At 41.1% G+C, this 15,843-nt stretch overlaps 1 protein-coding gene across 1 annotated transcript in view; it reads right to left on the bottom strand.

Moving 5' to 3' along the window:
* The window catches only part of tenm1 (teneurin transmembrane protein 1), a 281,619-nt gene that overhangs the window by 92,922 nt on the left and 172,854 nt on the right, over positions 1-15,843 (bottom strand). Inside the window, exons 15-18 of the mRNA XM_007554794.2 lie at positions 12,654-12,873; positions 9,730-9,849; positions 9,383-9,644; positions 5,037-5,322 (exon numbers count right to left, since the gene is read on the bottom strand). Of these exons, the coding sequence (XP_007554856.1) occupies positions 5,037-5,322; positions 9,383-9,644; positions 9,730-9,849; positions 12,654-12,873 (888 nt within the window). The remainder of the gene's footprint in view (positions 1-5,036; positions 5,323-9,382; positions 9,645-9,729; positions 9,850-12,653; positions 12,874-15,843) is intronic.

The following is a 15,843-nucleotide window of genomic DNA, read 5'->3' on the forward strand; positions in this document are numbered from 1 at the left end:
AAAAAAAAAAAAAAAAAAAAAAAAAAAAAACTTTTCCAGGACAAAACGGGCAAACCAATCTCAAAGGACAGGACTCTGTATTAGGAAAAAGAAAAAAGAAAAACTTCCCCAAAAAAAAAAGAAAAAAAAGAAAAACAGCCCCACAACCTGATATTACTGCAGCTATATTACAAGAAGCCGTCCAGCACACACAGACACACTCCCAACAAACAATACATGTGCACACTGTAGTCCATAAATGCACATTCAATATCTCACAGGTGAAAGCTTTCATTCTCCGCTGCCGAGGCCTCAGGCAATGTGTTCACCCCAGCAAACAGAGCATGATCTCCTTTCTCTCTTGTTCTCTCTGGCAATCTGCAGGCACAGCCGTGTTGATACACATGCAGCAGGCGGTGTACGTGTGTTTGTGTCTACGTCTGTGTCGCTGCTGCTGCTGCTGTCGACAAAAGCGCGGGGAAGTAGGAGCGCAGGATGCTGAAGACGCAGAGAAGAACAACAGAGGGCAGGGGGGAAAAGCGCAACGCAAGATCAGAGAGACGGGAGGAAACGACAAAAGAGGGAAGAGAGAGAGTTCAGGATGGGATGGGAAAAGGAGGCAACACTCTGAAGGAAGAGGAGGACAAAGGGTCTAAGGAGAGGAGGTTAAAATGGTTTAGCAAAGCAGAATGAGTAAAAAAATAAATAAATAAATAAACGGAGGTGAAAGATCGGACAGAAGGTGAAGCAGATGAAATGCTGCCCAAACAGATAAGGGGGAAGATGGGTTGGATCAGGAGGGAGAGGAGGCCCTGAGATGGAACAGATACGATGTCTATAGAGAGAGACCCTACACTCGACTGGACAAAGCCTCTGCTAAGCCTGATGTCAATGCTTAGGGAAAGTGCTGGCTTGCAACTGCGGCGCTGCAATCTCCACAGACAGACAGCGGATGCGTTACCTCTCGATTTGCGTGCAAACGTCAACTATTTGGGGCAAATAAACAGCGATTTTATGTGGCAGACAAGTACAAATTGTAAAGTGTAAATTCATCTGAACGGCTCTAAGCAGCGAACGGTCAAGTCTCAAGTTAGTGAGGATTTTGCTTATGATCCTCTCTGCTCCCACTTCAACAGCTGTTATTTTTATTTAAATACAAATGATTAAATTAAATTAGCTAAATACAATAGATAATCAAACGGCTGTATATTCTTTATATTTGATGGTGCAGAAGAGGATACTTGTTTCTGCCAAAGCAACTCAAGTCTAGTTTTCTTTAATTGTGCTTCTAAATTAGAAACAGGCATAAATGTAATTTGTGCATTCAACACTTGGTAGTAAAAAAAAAAAATTCTTTGTTTGATTTCCATGTGTTTGACATAATTGGAAAGCTCAGAAACTACACTTTTCACAATATGTGAATAACTCAAAATGCACCAAGTAGAATTGTTCATGACAGTATGTGAGTTAGGAGTCTAATATTTTCAATTCAGGTTGTATATATCAAGATGTGTTATTGTGGCCTAATTCAAGTTAGGCGATCTGTGAGTGTTTGCTAAATCTGGTCGTCGGCCTGAAACAGTTTGAGAAACACTGGTGTAGAACAATAAACATATTGATGGTTGAAGTGGAAGCTAACATGTGAAAAGGTTAAAGTTTATGAGTTGCTTCCCGTTTTGGGGTTTTTCCAGAGCTGAAGAGACCACCACGCAACATGTGTGAAGAGGCATAAATAGTGAGAGCTTCTCTGTGTTAGCTAGAAGTCTGACGCCTTAAGGACTGCACCTCATTGATCAAGTAAAGCCTTGAAACGAACACGTGTGAGTATGCCTCTGATTCTGCCTTGGATGTTTCCTTAATAGGAATTTTCCAAACAGAGTAAAAAAATAAATTTTCTAGCTACATCTGATTACATGCTTCGCAAAGGACACAGAGAAAGGACAGAGGCAGCGGTTGCTATCGCTAAAAAACTCTCCGTTCTCATATTTATGCTCGGCGTATGCACCAATAGAAATGGGCTTCAAAATGATTCCAAACTAGCATCCTTCTGCCGCTGCAGATCGTATCTCAACAGCCAGTCACTCCGCAAAATAAATTTAAGCCTTCCCCTATCTTTCCATTTCTCTTCCTGAGCACAACGCTGGCTCTGATGAAGGGTGCTGGGTGCAGCGGTGCAGAGTCTAAACTTATTTCTTCCCCCTCTTTGCACAGCTCAATATACTTTGAGAATTACACCCGATGCTTCTGAAATCACTAATAAAGGAACCGAACCAAACGCTGTAATCATTGTGTTGTTGTCATGCGACGCTAAGTTCTCCATTTGTTAGCAGGAGACTGTCCGTACGAGACTGGTTGATTGCTTCCTGAATGGTCAATCACTTACACAGTGTTGTCCAATCAAGCTTACATGCAAACCACGGTGCTCAAATAAATAATAATAAAAAAAAAGGCCAATGCAACCCTAATGGTTAGCGAGGGTGAAGAGAAAAAGAAAAATCATTGTGCTGATCCCATTAGTGAATTGTAACAAATTTACACATAAAACAAGAAGAATGGCCTCCAAATAAATAATCCCAAAGTTATTCAGAGGAGTTTTTTTTCCACTTGTAGCAGGAAGGGAGGAGTGTGTCGTGTTGGAACTACATCTCGGTCCACAAGAGCCATTTGGAATTTGTCAAGTGACAAAAGAGGATGAAATTATAGCAGTAAGAGGGGGAAAAAAAGGTATCTGTAAAGGTCATAAATAAAAGAGAACTATCCGGTTTTCATCTTCTTTCCGTCGCTAAGCTACTATAAGCTGTTTTTGATTCATTTGCCCCTTCCCATGCATGCAAAGACCGCACTGATGATTGAATTAAACATGAGGAAAACACGTAAATATGATCTGCGCTCATATAAGCAGAGAGCATCTAATAAGTTTAGAATACTCAGAAACAGAAATTCACAATTGAGATCTTATATGTTGTTGATGTCAGGCAGAAACTTATGTCTTGTTTACATTTATGCTTTCTTGTGAAAATCAACTCTACACCTTTCTCTGCTCTGGGGTTTTTATAGAAACATGCAGTAAAAAATAAAATATAAAAAGAGCATGTGCCTTTGACCAAACTGTCAAAATTTACATTTCTTTTAGTTCCTGCAAAGCTCTATTTTTGGAGATACAGGGTTTCTCTCTGACAGCAGCGATATGTTAAAAAAAAAATCTCTCAAACGGTGAACTCTGGAGATGTTTTGTTTTCCCTTGCTTATGATTTTCCTCATTGGTAAGATAAATATGAGTCAATTTTATTGCTCCGAGTTTAAATTTGGACACGTAAGAGAGCAGCAACATTGATCAGACATATAATCATGACCAGCATTTGGGTCATTAATGCACACGGGGACGAAACGTTGGTCCGTTCCATCAGATAAGCTTCTGTGGCTCAGTTGGCAGACAGAGTTAGCACTAGTTCTGACAGAATGGTGTCAGAATACACAGACCATTACCGTTTTTTTTGGCTTAAGGGGCTGCAGACTTGCAAACTTGAGTAGGATCCCACAATGGTCCCAGTCCTTCATCGAAAGCAACAACATTGGACATGTGGAAGAAGGAGCGATGGAAAATGGCAGCCCAGTCCAATCAATCACTCATCTTCATTTTGGGCCATATCAAATATCTGAATGTTCTTAAAGGGCCGGTTGTGGCAGAATGTTTTGATAAAACCCACTGATCTGTTAAAATATTAATAAATGGCTGTTTGATTCAGCTTTCTTAAAATTAAATAACACTGAACATCTTTTCACACTGATCAGTCTCTCTAGAATTCATTGATTGTTTTTGTGCTTGTATTTGCGTGTGTATGATGTTAAATGTGACTTTTTAATAACTGCTGTATCAATCATGGACAATAACTTGACATTAAGTAAAGATGAGGCAGCAATGACCTAAACTCAAAGTCTTTGACCAATTTTGAGAAAAATTGGCAGTAAAATCAGAAGAAATGTGGGAATCTGTTGATTTTGCATGAATTTTGCAGATTTGTGAAAAACGATGCCATTTGCAGTTTAGAGGGCTACATAAAAAGCTACGGTGGGCCTTGAGTTTGACACATGTGTTGGATATGCAAGCAACAGTGTGGTAGGTCTGGGGCGTGCGTCCTCCAGGGGGCACCAGAGTTCTTCAGAGGAGGGAAAAAATAAACCTGAAAAAGCACCTGCAGAGATTTGACCACTTTCACCAAACCTATGTCAGAGACGATGGGCAGATGTTCAGTATGTAAAGCTGTGGTGAGCAAACACAGGTTTAAAGCTGATGCATTGAAGTCTTCCCCAAGTATTGGCCTCATGCGCTGTCCAAATTTTTACAACTCATGGCGGATTGCACACACCACCTTTCCCTCAAACTGGACGATTTGGAAGGCGAGCTTGCAGAGCAGGTTCACCTGTACCGACATTAATAAGATCCCACTCCTGCTCACCAATGTACATGTCAAGTTAAAAAAGCCACACCACTTGCTCAGCTCACGCACTTATTGCAACAGAAACAAAGTCTGGGGCAAGCAAAATTTAAAAAAAAAAAGGAAGAAGCATGACCATGATTATTTAAAGCTTGGATTTTCATGGGCTGGATCTGAAGATGCTCCACCACCACTGCGTTGCATTATAAGCCCCGGGAGGTTTTTGATAAAAGGCTGAATGAACTGCGATCACAGCAGAAAAGAGTTCATAAATTTAGCACTGCAAGTAAGAAGGCAACTGAAGCTTTACATCATAAGCCGCTATGCATAGCTAAAGCAGGTAATGGAACATCAAGAACAGCAACAGCAAAAAGTTGACAGAAAGTCTACAGATATAGCAGTTCGCACACTTTCCAAGAACCAGACATTCTCTTTCTATTGCTAATATTAATATCCTTTGAGCGGCTGTTTGCTTTATTTCAAAGATGAAAGGAGAAATGAGTAGGTGGAAGACTTGCAAACAAACTGAAAAGCTCTACAGGGCCCATATGTTTTTCTTTTTATTTTAATATTGTGTTTCCTCACATAAAGAGGCGTCACTTCGTTCCACATTCCACCTACCAGTTGCGTGAGTTAGCCCCCAGACCTCCTGGCCGTAGACGTCGGTCTTGTTCCAGACCAGCTTGTGAACCAGACCGGGCCCCGCGGGGTACCAGCGCTGATACAGCCGTCCTTGGACGGACGCGCGGATGTGCACCTTGGACAGACCGCCCAGAGGCGAGACGGGAGAGGACGGGGACGGCGGGGTGAGGAGGATGCGCAGCAGCGAGGAGTAGCCGGCGGAGCGGGTGCTCAGGTAGCTGAGCTTCAGAAAGGCCCCTGGGACAGAGACCTCCTCCTGAACCGCCTGGGGAGAGAACAGGATGGAGGGCGGACGGAGTGAGAAATACAGCAGGGAAGAGAGAGAGGTGTTTCATCAAAACTTTGTCATTTGGAAAATGAGCTGGTGAAAGAACAGCTATTGGTGAGTTAAGGAAAGGGAAAGAAAGCTGCAGGACAGAATGTACAGGAAGAACTCAAAGTTTTTATGATCGTGCTTTGTCTATTTAAGTACTAGACTGACAGATGCCTCAAAGTCATTCTGGTTAATATTAGTTTATTATCTTGCAGAAGATTCATTAGTGTTCAAATTAAAAACCTAAAAATCATGCTGTTTTTGTTTGTTCACACCATTCTCAGCGAGTTCCTCTCTCGTTTAGGTCATGGGTGGAACATGCTGGAACACGGCCTGCTTTTCTTCAGACCTTTCCTGCTTCCTGTCTCTTTTGTGCTGAGGTTTTGTTCATTGACGGAATAAAATGTTCTCTCGTCTGTCTCTTTCTACAAATCCCGTCCAATTCTCCAAAGTCTGCCAGAACAAATCACAGACAGAGTGTTGATGGAATTAAATCTGGCATTTTCAAGTACAAAAAAAAAAAAAAATTAAAATCATGTTCTTGTTGGAAAAAAATGAAGGATTCGAGATCAATCTTTTTCAAATCAAAGTACGCCACTTCTCACTAGCTGAACTTCCTTTAGAAATGTGAGCAAAACTTCATTGATATTCCGCTGATGTTGGAAAAAATTAAATGTTGCAATTATGGTTTTTGAAAACAATAAGTTTGTTCATGTGTTTAGTTATCCTCCAGCTACTTCCTGTCATCTTCTTCTTCGTGGTTTGTGCCAGTGGCAACATCCTGTTGTTGACCAAAAAAACACCTCATCCTGGCGCTAAAACGTTTTAATCGACAAGGTGGGTTTTTTTTGTTTTTTTTTCGAAATTGGTGTATTTCCATTTAGCGAATTTATTTTCAAAATGTCAAAATTATGCAATGATGCGGTGGATGGAAACGCAGCTGGTGTCATACAAAGTGGTGGCGGCCTCATGCTTTCGTTTCAAGTGGAACTAGTGAGTAAATAATAATAAGGGTGGAGGTCTACCTCCAATGCAAAAGAGAATATCGAGAACCAAAAGTGATTTTTTTTTTATTTAAAATACAGCAGTAGAATGCAAAATCTTTAATTAAAATGAAACTTTATCATGAGTGAAATGTTTATAGCGCCATTTTATCATTTCTTCAACTATGTCTTTGCTGTAGCTCACGATTAACGTAATTAAAGTTGGTTTATTGGTTAACCTGCGCAGAAACTCAATCAAAAACCAATCAATCATCTACTGCATGGCTGTTAGCCACACCCTCTGCCTAAGGAAGAAAATAAATAAATAATTTATTCATTTATTTCAATTATCACATACATGTTTACTCCACAAATTCCAGATAAAACTGTATATAGATATTTAGTAACTCATATTGAATTGTAGCACTTTTGGTCAGAGAGCATATGTAGTCAAGTTTGTTCAGTTTATTTATTCTATTCATGTTAAACAATAAATAGAAAGTCAACAGCCTGACCTTTACATCTGCCTTCCAGACACCTAATTTGCCTTTGTGGTTGGGAAGTGTATGGAGGAAGCGCGTATTTGCATTATGCTCATTTCTTCTTTGCATGATGTAAATAGGAAATGAGCTAAATTTGCAAAATCCTCTGGGACTCGGCTTGTTTGTTGCTGAGCTGTAGCAAATTGCATGTAGGAGTTATTGTTACCGATCTACATATATTGTCACGTTGTGCACAGGTTTCACTAGGATGTTTGATTGTCTTATTTCTTCCCATCACGAGGGATGACATTCTTTTGGGAGGTTTTTTTTTTTTTTGAAGCCTCTCAGGAAAATGTTAAATGAAGCACAGTGAAGTGCAAATTAATGCTCACTCAGAAGATGAATCCAATTGACTTTAGAGAATATTTTTCATCAAGCAAGTGACGCAAGTGATTGAAATTCTTAAGAGCAATGTTTGAAAATTGTTTATCCAAATGAGAGCGAGAGAGAGTACAAAGTCAGATTGCGAAGCTTTTCCAAGTCTGACAAAGGAGGAAGATTTTCAGGGCGGACTGATAGTGGAGCACACAACTTTAATTGTCTGAAAACAGAACGGATTGCGTGCTCAGGTTTACTTGTATTCACACTTTAGCTCGCCAATACTGATTCAGAATAATACATGCGGACTCTATTGTCCTCAGTAACCTTGGATGTTTCAGAAATGCCACAAGGTCCTAGAGTAATTCAGAGTATTTTACTAATTATCGGAATCAGTAGAGATCATTAAGCATATTCCAATAATTGTCCTTGGGTCTGAGGCTAAAGAGCTCCGGTGTTGTTCTTCTTTATTTACTCCAAAATCAGTTTTCAGCCTCCTTTTGATTCATTAGGTGAAGTTTGAAAGCCATGTTTCGAGTCATCCAGGCATCATTTTTTTCCCCAAATGTTTTGAAAAGATTAATTATTGGCCCTTTTTTATAATTATAAGCTTGAGCTTGAATATTCTGGAGCATTAACTCCATTCTTGGTCAGAGTTTGCCTCTCTGTGGAGAGTGAGATCTTCCAGTTTATTATAAGGTTGAAAGATGGCGGTTCCCAGGTTGTTCTTGAACGTCTTAACATGTTTTCTTTAACTTCTGGATGAAACTTTTACCAAACCTTCACATAATTCGAAATGCACATCAGAACTGAAAAATGAATTCAAAAATGAATAAACTCAAATTTCAGGACGCACATCTAGTCTGAATGATGTTTGTTACAAAGTGACTGAGGTAAGAGTTCAACTTCTAGAGATATTTAACCAAATATTACCTAAATATCAAATAAATGCTTGAGTCTATCTGTATAATTTTGACCTTGTGAGGATGAGAGCAAATAACACGTTTTGAAAATGACTAGCTGTTTTATATCAGAAGCTATAAGCTACACATTCAGTTCTGCTTTAAAAATGTCTCCCTCTTTGACTCAAAGTCTCACTTAGTACTCCCAGTAGTTGGGATGAAGAATTTTCAAACATTGTTTCAAAGAGTTTCAATCACTTGCATCACTTGCTTGGTGATAATATTCAGATAAATCATTTAAAAATCTCCAATCCGATACTAAGATGATAATTCTGACTGACTTCCATTACGGACACCTCCTCTCAGCCGCTGCATCAGACAGTGGAGGCTCTGAACTGCTTTTTCAGCTGCAGATTGATGCTGTATCAGAACAGAAAATAGCCGTACCACCGATCGTTTATTTCCACCACTGAGAGATTCTGCACTTTGCCAGTTTAGTTGTACTCTGTTTTTTTTTCCCGTAAGAAGGAACTCGCATGTATCACTATCATTCCTGCTTTTTAAAGGTCTAGTGTGAATAGTCTGTATTTTTGCGCCAGCATTCCTATTTTCATTTTGATTTCTATAGACTATTACAATTTCTACTTTTTCTAGTTTGTGTGGTCTGCTTATCATTGGATCTGTAAAGTTGATCTTTGATGGTGCATAATCTCCACTACTGAAATTAGACAATTATTTAAGAAAGCTGCGTTTCCTTTACAAATGTCCTCAAAAGTTTTTCGATGTTCTGCTAATGGCGATAAAACACAATGTTGCAATAGCGATGTTTGTGTTAAATTAAAAATGCAATTAAAATTGCACACAATAAGTCATTAAAAATCACGACAGTGTTCATATTTCAGCCACAGCACAGCGTTCATCATCAGCTGTCAGAGAAGACGTCGGCTTCTTATAATTCTCAGTGCGGCTACTTATATGTGCGGATTTTTGGGGAAATGGTTGTTGGTGATTTTACAGATGCGCTATGAGTTCAACACTTCAGAATGACAAACTAAACTTTTGATGAACTGGGCGATGCTGTGAGACCTCTGGAGGAGCCAGACGCTCCCCCTAGTAGCTACAAATAAACATGTTTTCATTGCAGTTTTGAAAAATACACCAATTTCCGAAACTGCCGTGTTTCCATTAAGCAAATGTATTTTCGCAATTCCAATTTGTGCAACTTTATGTTCGATGGAAATGCAGCCACCGTGCCAACATGTCGTACCTGCAGCTCAGGCACGGCAGGGCCCTTCTCTGTGCATGCTCCTGTGTATCTGGGGAGCGGGTAAGGCAGGACCAGTGGATAGGGACTCAGAACGCTCCTGATGTCACATTTCGGCATCTCAGCCTCCTCCCTGGCCATGGTCACGTGATCTAAAACCAGGAAGTTGTTGTTCGGCGTCCATACGGTGCGTGTCTGCGGCAGGAAGGGCGGACGCTGGAACATGAGGGTCACAGACATGGCGCCGAAAGTCACCAAGTCGAAACTGGAGTCAAAGCAAAGCGAGACGTGGTCAGGCTAACGGTAAGGGCGGCGCGATCCGTTCGAATGTGCGCGTCTGCGCTCTCTACCTGCCGTCCTTCCTGCTGACGGTGTAGCCGTACTCGGGATGCTGTGGGAAGGTGATGTTGACTCCGACTAGAGGCGAGCCGTCCTGCAGCACGACGTTCCCTCGAATCACAGACACACGGCTGTCAAAACAAAGGTGGCGAGATAAAAGAGAGAGGGGGGAGAAAAAATAGAGATAAACAGGGAGACATGACAGGTTCACAATGACGGAGAGCATAATCATTGTTTGAAGAAAGCAGCACATTGTCATGCACTAGCCAAATGACCTTGTGTTGGAAGAATAAGCAGCCGCCTTTATTCTGCTCAGTGCTTTTCTCTTGTATCGCTCGGAGAAGTCTGCCAGAGATTGCCAGGATACAGGCCATAAATATAGCTTCATCCACGACGACGCCTCAACATCTTGTCACTTATAAAGCAAACTTTAATCTCTCTTTGAAGGAGGACTGTGTCAAATAGGAGAAGAAGCTTCTTTTTTTTTCTAAGCAGTTTTTCAGCTATTGTACATAAATTTGCGGTGTGTCTTCAGCAGCATGTGCAATGGTCAAACAAAGACAATCGAGGCTTGACAGAAGCACTCATTACTGTGGGCATGCGGGTCGGTTTATGAACTGGCGGGTAAATTTCATCCACACAGCAGTTCCTGAGTGAAGTGACTGTCACGCCGGCCGATGGTGAAAGGTTGAAAGAGCAAATGGAACCTGAAATCTGAGACCTCAGGATCCAGAACGTTTCATACGTCAATGTTTTGTCGTTGCCAATGAAGGAAGCAACATGTTTATATCTCATTAGACGTAGTGGGCAACCGAAAGGAAGACACTGCGGTTATTACCAGCATGATAGTAAATGTTAGGGTTTCATTCAACTGTTGTCGGCACAGGGTTGTGAGTTTTTAACACATTTTTTCTAGAACTTAATTAGCAGTAAGCCTAAACTGAGAAACTTTGTATACCTAGTTGTGTCGCTAAAACAACACAACTGTAAGTTCATCTAGCTAGCTTGTTTTGTTTTCAGATCCTTTTTTTCATTCTTTACAATAACAAACATTGAGTCTGTAGAGTAAACAAAGTTCTCCACATCTCTTAGTCTTTGATTCCCATCATTTACAATAGAACAAACTTAACCGTCCCTTAAAGGAAACGCCTTGGTGGCGTCCTGGTAGCTATTGTGGATGTCCTCCAATGTGTCGGACAGGACATTAGCAGACCTTTCTAATAAAACCACACATCAGTAATGTGGCATTTCTGAAGGAGCCCCGGTTTTCAGGAACCACCAAACGTTCTCAAGAGAACCCAGGGGATTAACCTAAAGCTATATGGCTCTGTTTGAAATGAGGAGTGGAAAAATGCAATTGAAAAGGTGTCAAGGGAAGTCAAAGTTATTTTTGCTTGAAAGCAGCCAATCATGGCAGTGCCTCCATGACGATTAAGTTATGGATATTCTCTCTTTAGGTAGTGCTAAGACGCCATTCACTGTGAATAATAATGCATATTAAGGTACGTTTGGTGGTTAAATGCTTAAACTAGACATTTAGTTTAGAGAGGGCTGCAGATTTTTGCGGCGATTGTGGACCAATACAATGAATAGCAAAGGTTAACTGCATGAAAGATTCTTGAAATAGGAATTTGCTTAGAAAGTTTTAAAGTGACAGGTGCAAATTTTAATTCCTACTCTTGAATTGGATTCATGTGATTCAAATGTTTACTGGTCATTTTGTTCCTGTTGAGTTCACAGTGATGTCTGTTCAAAGTAACTCCCAATAATCTAACCATAATCTCCCAAATGATAGATGATTACATATTACATGTGTTAATACACATAAAAATAGGTCAATAAAAGGTCAGTTCATAGGAGCGAACTCATTCACACTCAGAGCGAATGAGGTGCAACACAAATTTGTTGCATGACAAAGTAAAACTGAACTGATCAACATATAAGCCTTTTTCTGACTGTCAGGAAATCAAACGTCATGATTTAAGTTCATGGATAAGAACCAGAAGGTGGAAGGGATTAAATAGCTGCACATAGATATGATCAGGACCGGAGCTGGAAAGAGTCTCTCCACATTCACACCCACACACAGCCCTTTAATGAAGGAATATCTATTACACCAGAAACAGAGGCTAGATAAAGAATGGTGAGGTTTCTGCGGGTGACTGCATCGGCCCGTTTGTTACTCCGATCCTGAAAGCTGCCATTGATTTCTCCACTGAAAAAAAAAAAAAAAAAAAAAAACACTAGAAAAACTGCCACATAATTAATTTATTTGCTTATTCCACAAGATAAAACCGAGATGGGGAAGCGATGCGCTTTGGCCCATTTTTCAGAAACCCATCAAATCAAATCAAATTTTATTTGTATAGCACATTTCAGCATCAAGGCATTTCAAAGTGCGGTTGAAAGGCATTTCAAAGGCATTTCAAACAAGCGGTTTTGAAATGCTTGTTTTTCATCCGAAACTTCGCCGGCCATCATAATGCAAAGGAGAGGCGCATTTTTCGTCGAAAAATTCATGGTAACACCTCGGTGACTGGCGTAACCGAATGACAGATAAAGCGTTAATACGTAACAAACACAAGCTCTGTAGTTGTAGTCTGACACCGACACCGGCGGACGGAGCGTTGCTCTGGCGAGCGACGCCTCGTCTCCCCGGTCACACACAGCATCCCTGAGATGTATGCGAAGGCGTGCCAACACATGAAAGGCCTCATTCACATGCAAACACACACACACACGTTCATTAAACAAACAACGGCAAAGTGGACGTCGCAATTTATTAACACAAATGCTCCATAAGCTGCAATTCACTCCTTTCGGCTTAATGCCCGCCGAGACAATTCAAGGACGGAGACGTGCAAAAGCAAACCCCGTGGAAGAATGCGCCGGCACGCACAAAGCCGCGCATGCAATGAGTAAACAAGCTGCATACCTGGTATCAAAGGGCACGTCTCCCGGGAGAGTGTGTGTGGCCGCCTTGCCGAGGAGGAAGCGTATGCGGCGGTAGAAGCTGTGCGTGCTGGCGGGCGTGCTGGCGGGCAGCAGGCTCTGCTGCAGCAGGGCGAGCGGGTCGGCCGAGCCGTGGCACAGCGGGTCGGAGCCGCAGCTCAGCTGCTCGCAGCAGTCCGGATCCACGCAGTCGATCAGTCCGTCTGGAGAGAGAAGATGTTGGAGGCGTTACATGTTTCACTTCGATGGAGGCGAGATGGGAGCGTCTTCATCATGCACAGTTAATTGATGACTTAAGTGACTGGCTTCATGGTAATTAAATACAGCGCCCTCTGTAATTATTAGCACCCTGCTAACGAAGTGCAAAAACAATTCTATTTTTATTAACTTTGTTTTTCACAGTTACAATATTTTGTTGCTTTTTGTTATATCAACACATACCTGAGTTACTTGAATAACATGCTCTCTTGCTTTTCTGATTCTGTTCGTCACGAGTTTTAAAGGGGTGAGCAGTATGCGTTTCCCAGACACTTTCAAAAAATCTATAAAATCCCATATATATCAAACATCACTTAAAATAAGTTTGACTTCATAATTTGAAATGGGGCCTCTGTCTCTTTAAGAAGCTCCTGCTCTTTCCGACACTCTTTCATCACAACAACATTTCTCCATTAAGCCTTTAACAACGGTTTTACCAGCGTTGCACTGAGAAGTAGCTCGTATAGTGAGCTCAGCAGATGTGCCGTTCCAACAGGTGTTTGCTAATTGCTGATGGCTAGTCTGACGGAGCTGAGTGGGAGAGTCACGGGGGAGGAGTGGTCTGTGAGGCAGAAGTTTGAAAACTGAAGCTACGAGGAAGAGCTTCCTCCTCGAAGGCGACGCTCGGTTACAACACTCATTTTGCTCAACTAAATGGTCGCCAAGAGCGATTAAAGGATTTCTCGAACGTTTTTGATGAGGGAAAAACATCATAACATGATGCAAAGCTCAAAATGTTGATTTTACATAATGCCGCCAATAATTATCCTCTGAGTTATCGTCTTTCTTTGCAATTCAGAAAAATGTCCAAAAGAAATGTGAGCCCCTTTCATATTTTTGGATTACTGAATGTTCCTCAACACACTGATCAACTTAAAAAGTAAAGTAGACAAACATAAATAAATAAATAAATAAATAAATAAAAATTGCAGCTAAACTTAAATACTGAAGTCAAATAGAATGTAAGGTTATTTATATTTTTATAGAGATTAAGCTTTTTCACTCATCAAAATGTCTTCAGTTTTCATTCCTGGGTGTGTGTTCCTGGGAGTGTTCAAAAAACTAAGAGCGGACAAGTTGCTCTGGCTCGATTCACATTCAGCTTAGTTCAGTGTTTTGGTCTGGGGGCTGTTCTGGAGGCTCTTGAGCTCATCGACCAAAGAACGACGCTTTGAATGAGGAGCATCACAGACAACCCTGGGAATCCTCTTCAAACACAGAGACCCAACAGTGTTTTCAGCAAAACGCCTTTTCAGATCGGCTGCAGCACAGACCGCCAGAAGAGATCCTGGCGGTCTGTGAAGCAATAACCTTCAAATTTAGAGAGACGCAGCTCCTACCATGTTGTTTTCCTTTATGAGCCATCAAGTTGTGTGGGCTTTTTTTTTTAGCTGAACTGAAATTGAGGACTCTGACGAGAACAGTGTCTGGAAGCACGTCTGAAAGGAAACAAGTGGAAATACTTGACACGGGGCCAAAGAGAACAATTTAAATGTGTTCTTGTTTTACAAAGTTTTTGGAGACTGGAAGCCTTTTCCCGCTTGAATGACTCACAGGTCGGAGTTAAGTAGCATGACAAACAAAACGAACCTTCTACTGAAAACGAGAAGACGGAAAGATAAACGTGGATAAAGCATCCGAAAAATAATAATAAAAAGATTTATGAAAGCTTTTCAAGAGGTGCAAACATTACAAGGCTTTTTTTCTTTTTTTAAGGGTCAACGTGAAACTACACAGGCCGAGTCAAGATTTTTCAACATTACCTACATGACAAACACTCAAGTGTTCCTACTGGAGCTCATGAAATCTACGATAATGAACTACCTGTGCATCTTCATCACTACAGTAAAATTCATTTATGGGTCATCAGCTGGTAATTACCCCATATAACCCTATAAATATCCTCAGAATCCCTCCTCATCCCTCCAGCGTCGCTTGAGTGTGATCCATAAAAGTCGAGCATAAACAATGGGGGCCACAAACACAAACCGAGGCGACAGGTAATGGGAGCCGGTCCGGCATTCGTGTTTCCCTATTTTGAACGCAGCTCTAAAAAGGCAGGAAACAGCGCTGACATTTAAATGCATCTGACCGCGGAGCGGAGAGCTAAAGGGCAACAATATTCTATTATAACCTCGTCCTACAAAAGGTAGCGCGCCACAATGGGTAATTTCCATAAGAAATGCTGTTTGAACTTGAAAGCAGACTATTAATTGAATTTGAAATATCATTGTCATTAAAAGCAATATGAGAGATCGCAGCTTTGAGAGGCAGATGTGGTTTTCTTGCGCAACTCGAGTGAAATCTGCAGAAGAAGTTATTCTTTTTGTATTATTATTATTATTATTATTATTATCAAAAATAATACATTTCTTCTTCTATTGCTGCCGTTCAGGTAACATAAATCAGACTCTCTCGTCAAGCTTTCTCTCCGTCTGATTGCCAAAGATAGCATCTTTCCTTCTCTCTCTGTCTTGAGAGACAAAAAAAAAAGAAGAAGAAGAAGAAGAAAAGGAAAAGAAGACAGCTGTGAGAGGGAGGCCTATGAGAGCCAACAGTGTATCTGCCAATTAAGGGAGAGGACTGAATTGAGTGGTAGGAAATGTAGTGTTTGAAAGGCTGCACACAGAGTCGGAGGCAGAGAAAGAGTTGTCTGAGTAATTCTTTTAAGGTTTTGTCAGGTAGTCTTTCTTTTAGCATAATCAGAACTAAACCGAAGAGCTCTACGCGGCCAACGCGACGATTGGAGGTAGTCCGCTACGGCTCACGCAGCAATTTTATGCTATTTGATAATCAGGGCGATAGTGGCTCATCTGAAATATTTCCCAATAAAGCATTTACAGCTTTATTGGCTATAATAATAAAAACAGAATCCGAGATAACGCCACGGATCGTTTCCTCCCGTCGCCGGCCTC

Source organism: Poecilia formosa, unplaced genomic scaffold (assembly GCF_000485575.1).
Source record: "Poecilia formosa unplaced genomic scaffold, Poecilia_formosa-5.1.2 Scaffold66, whole genome shotgun sequence".
In the NCBI taxonomy this organism is placed as follows: domain Eukaryota; kingdom Metazoa; phylum Chordata; class Actinopteri; order Cyprinodontiformes; family Poeciliidae; genus Poecilia; species Poecilia formosa.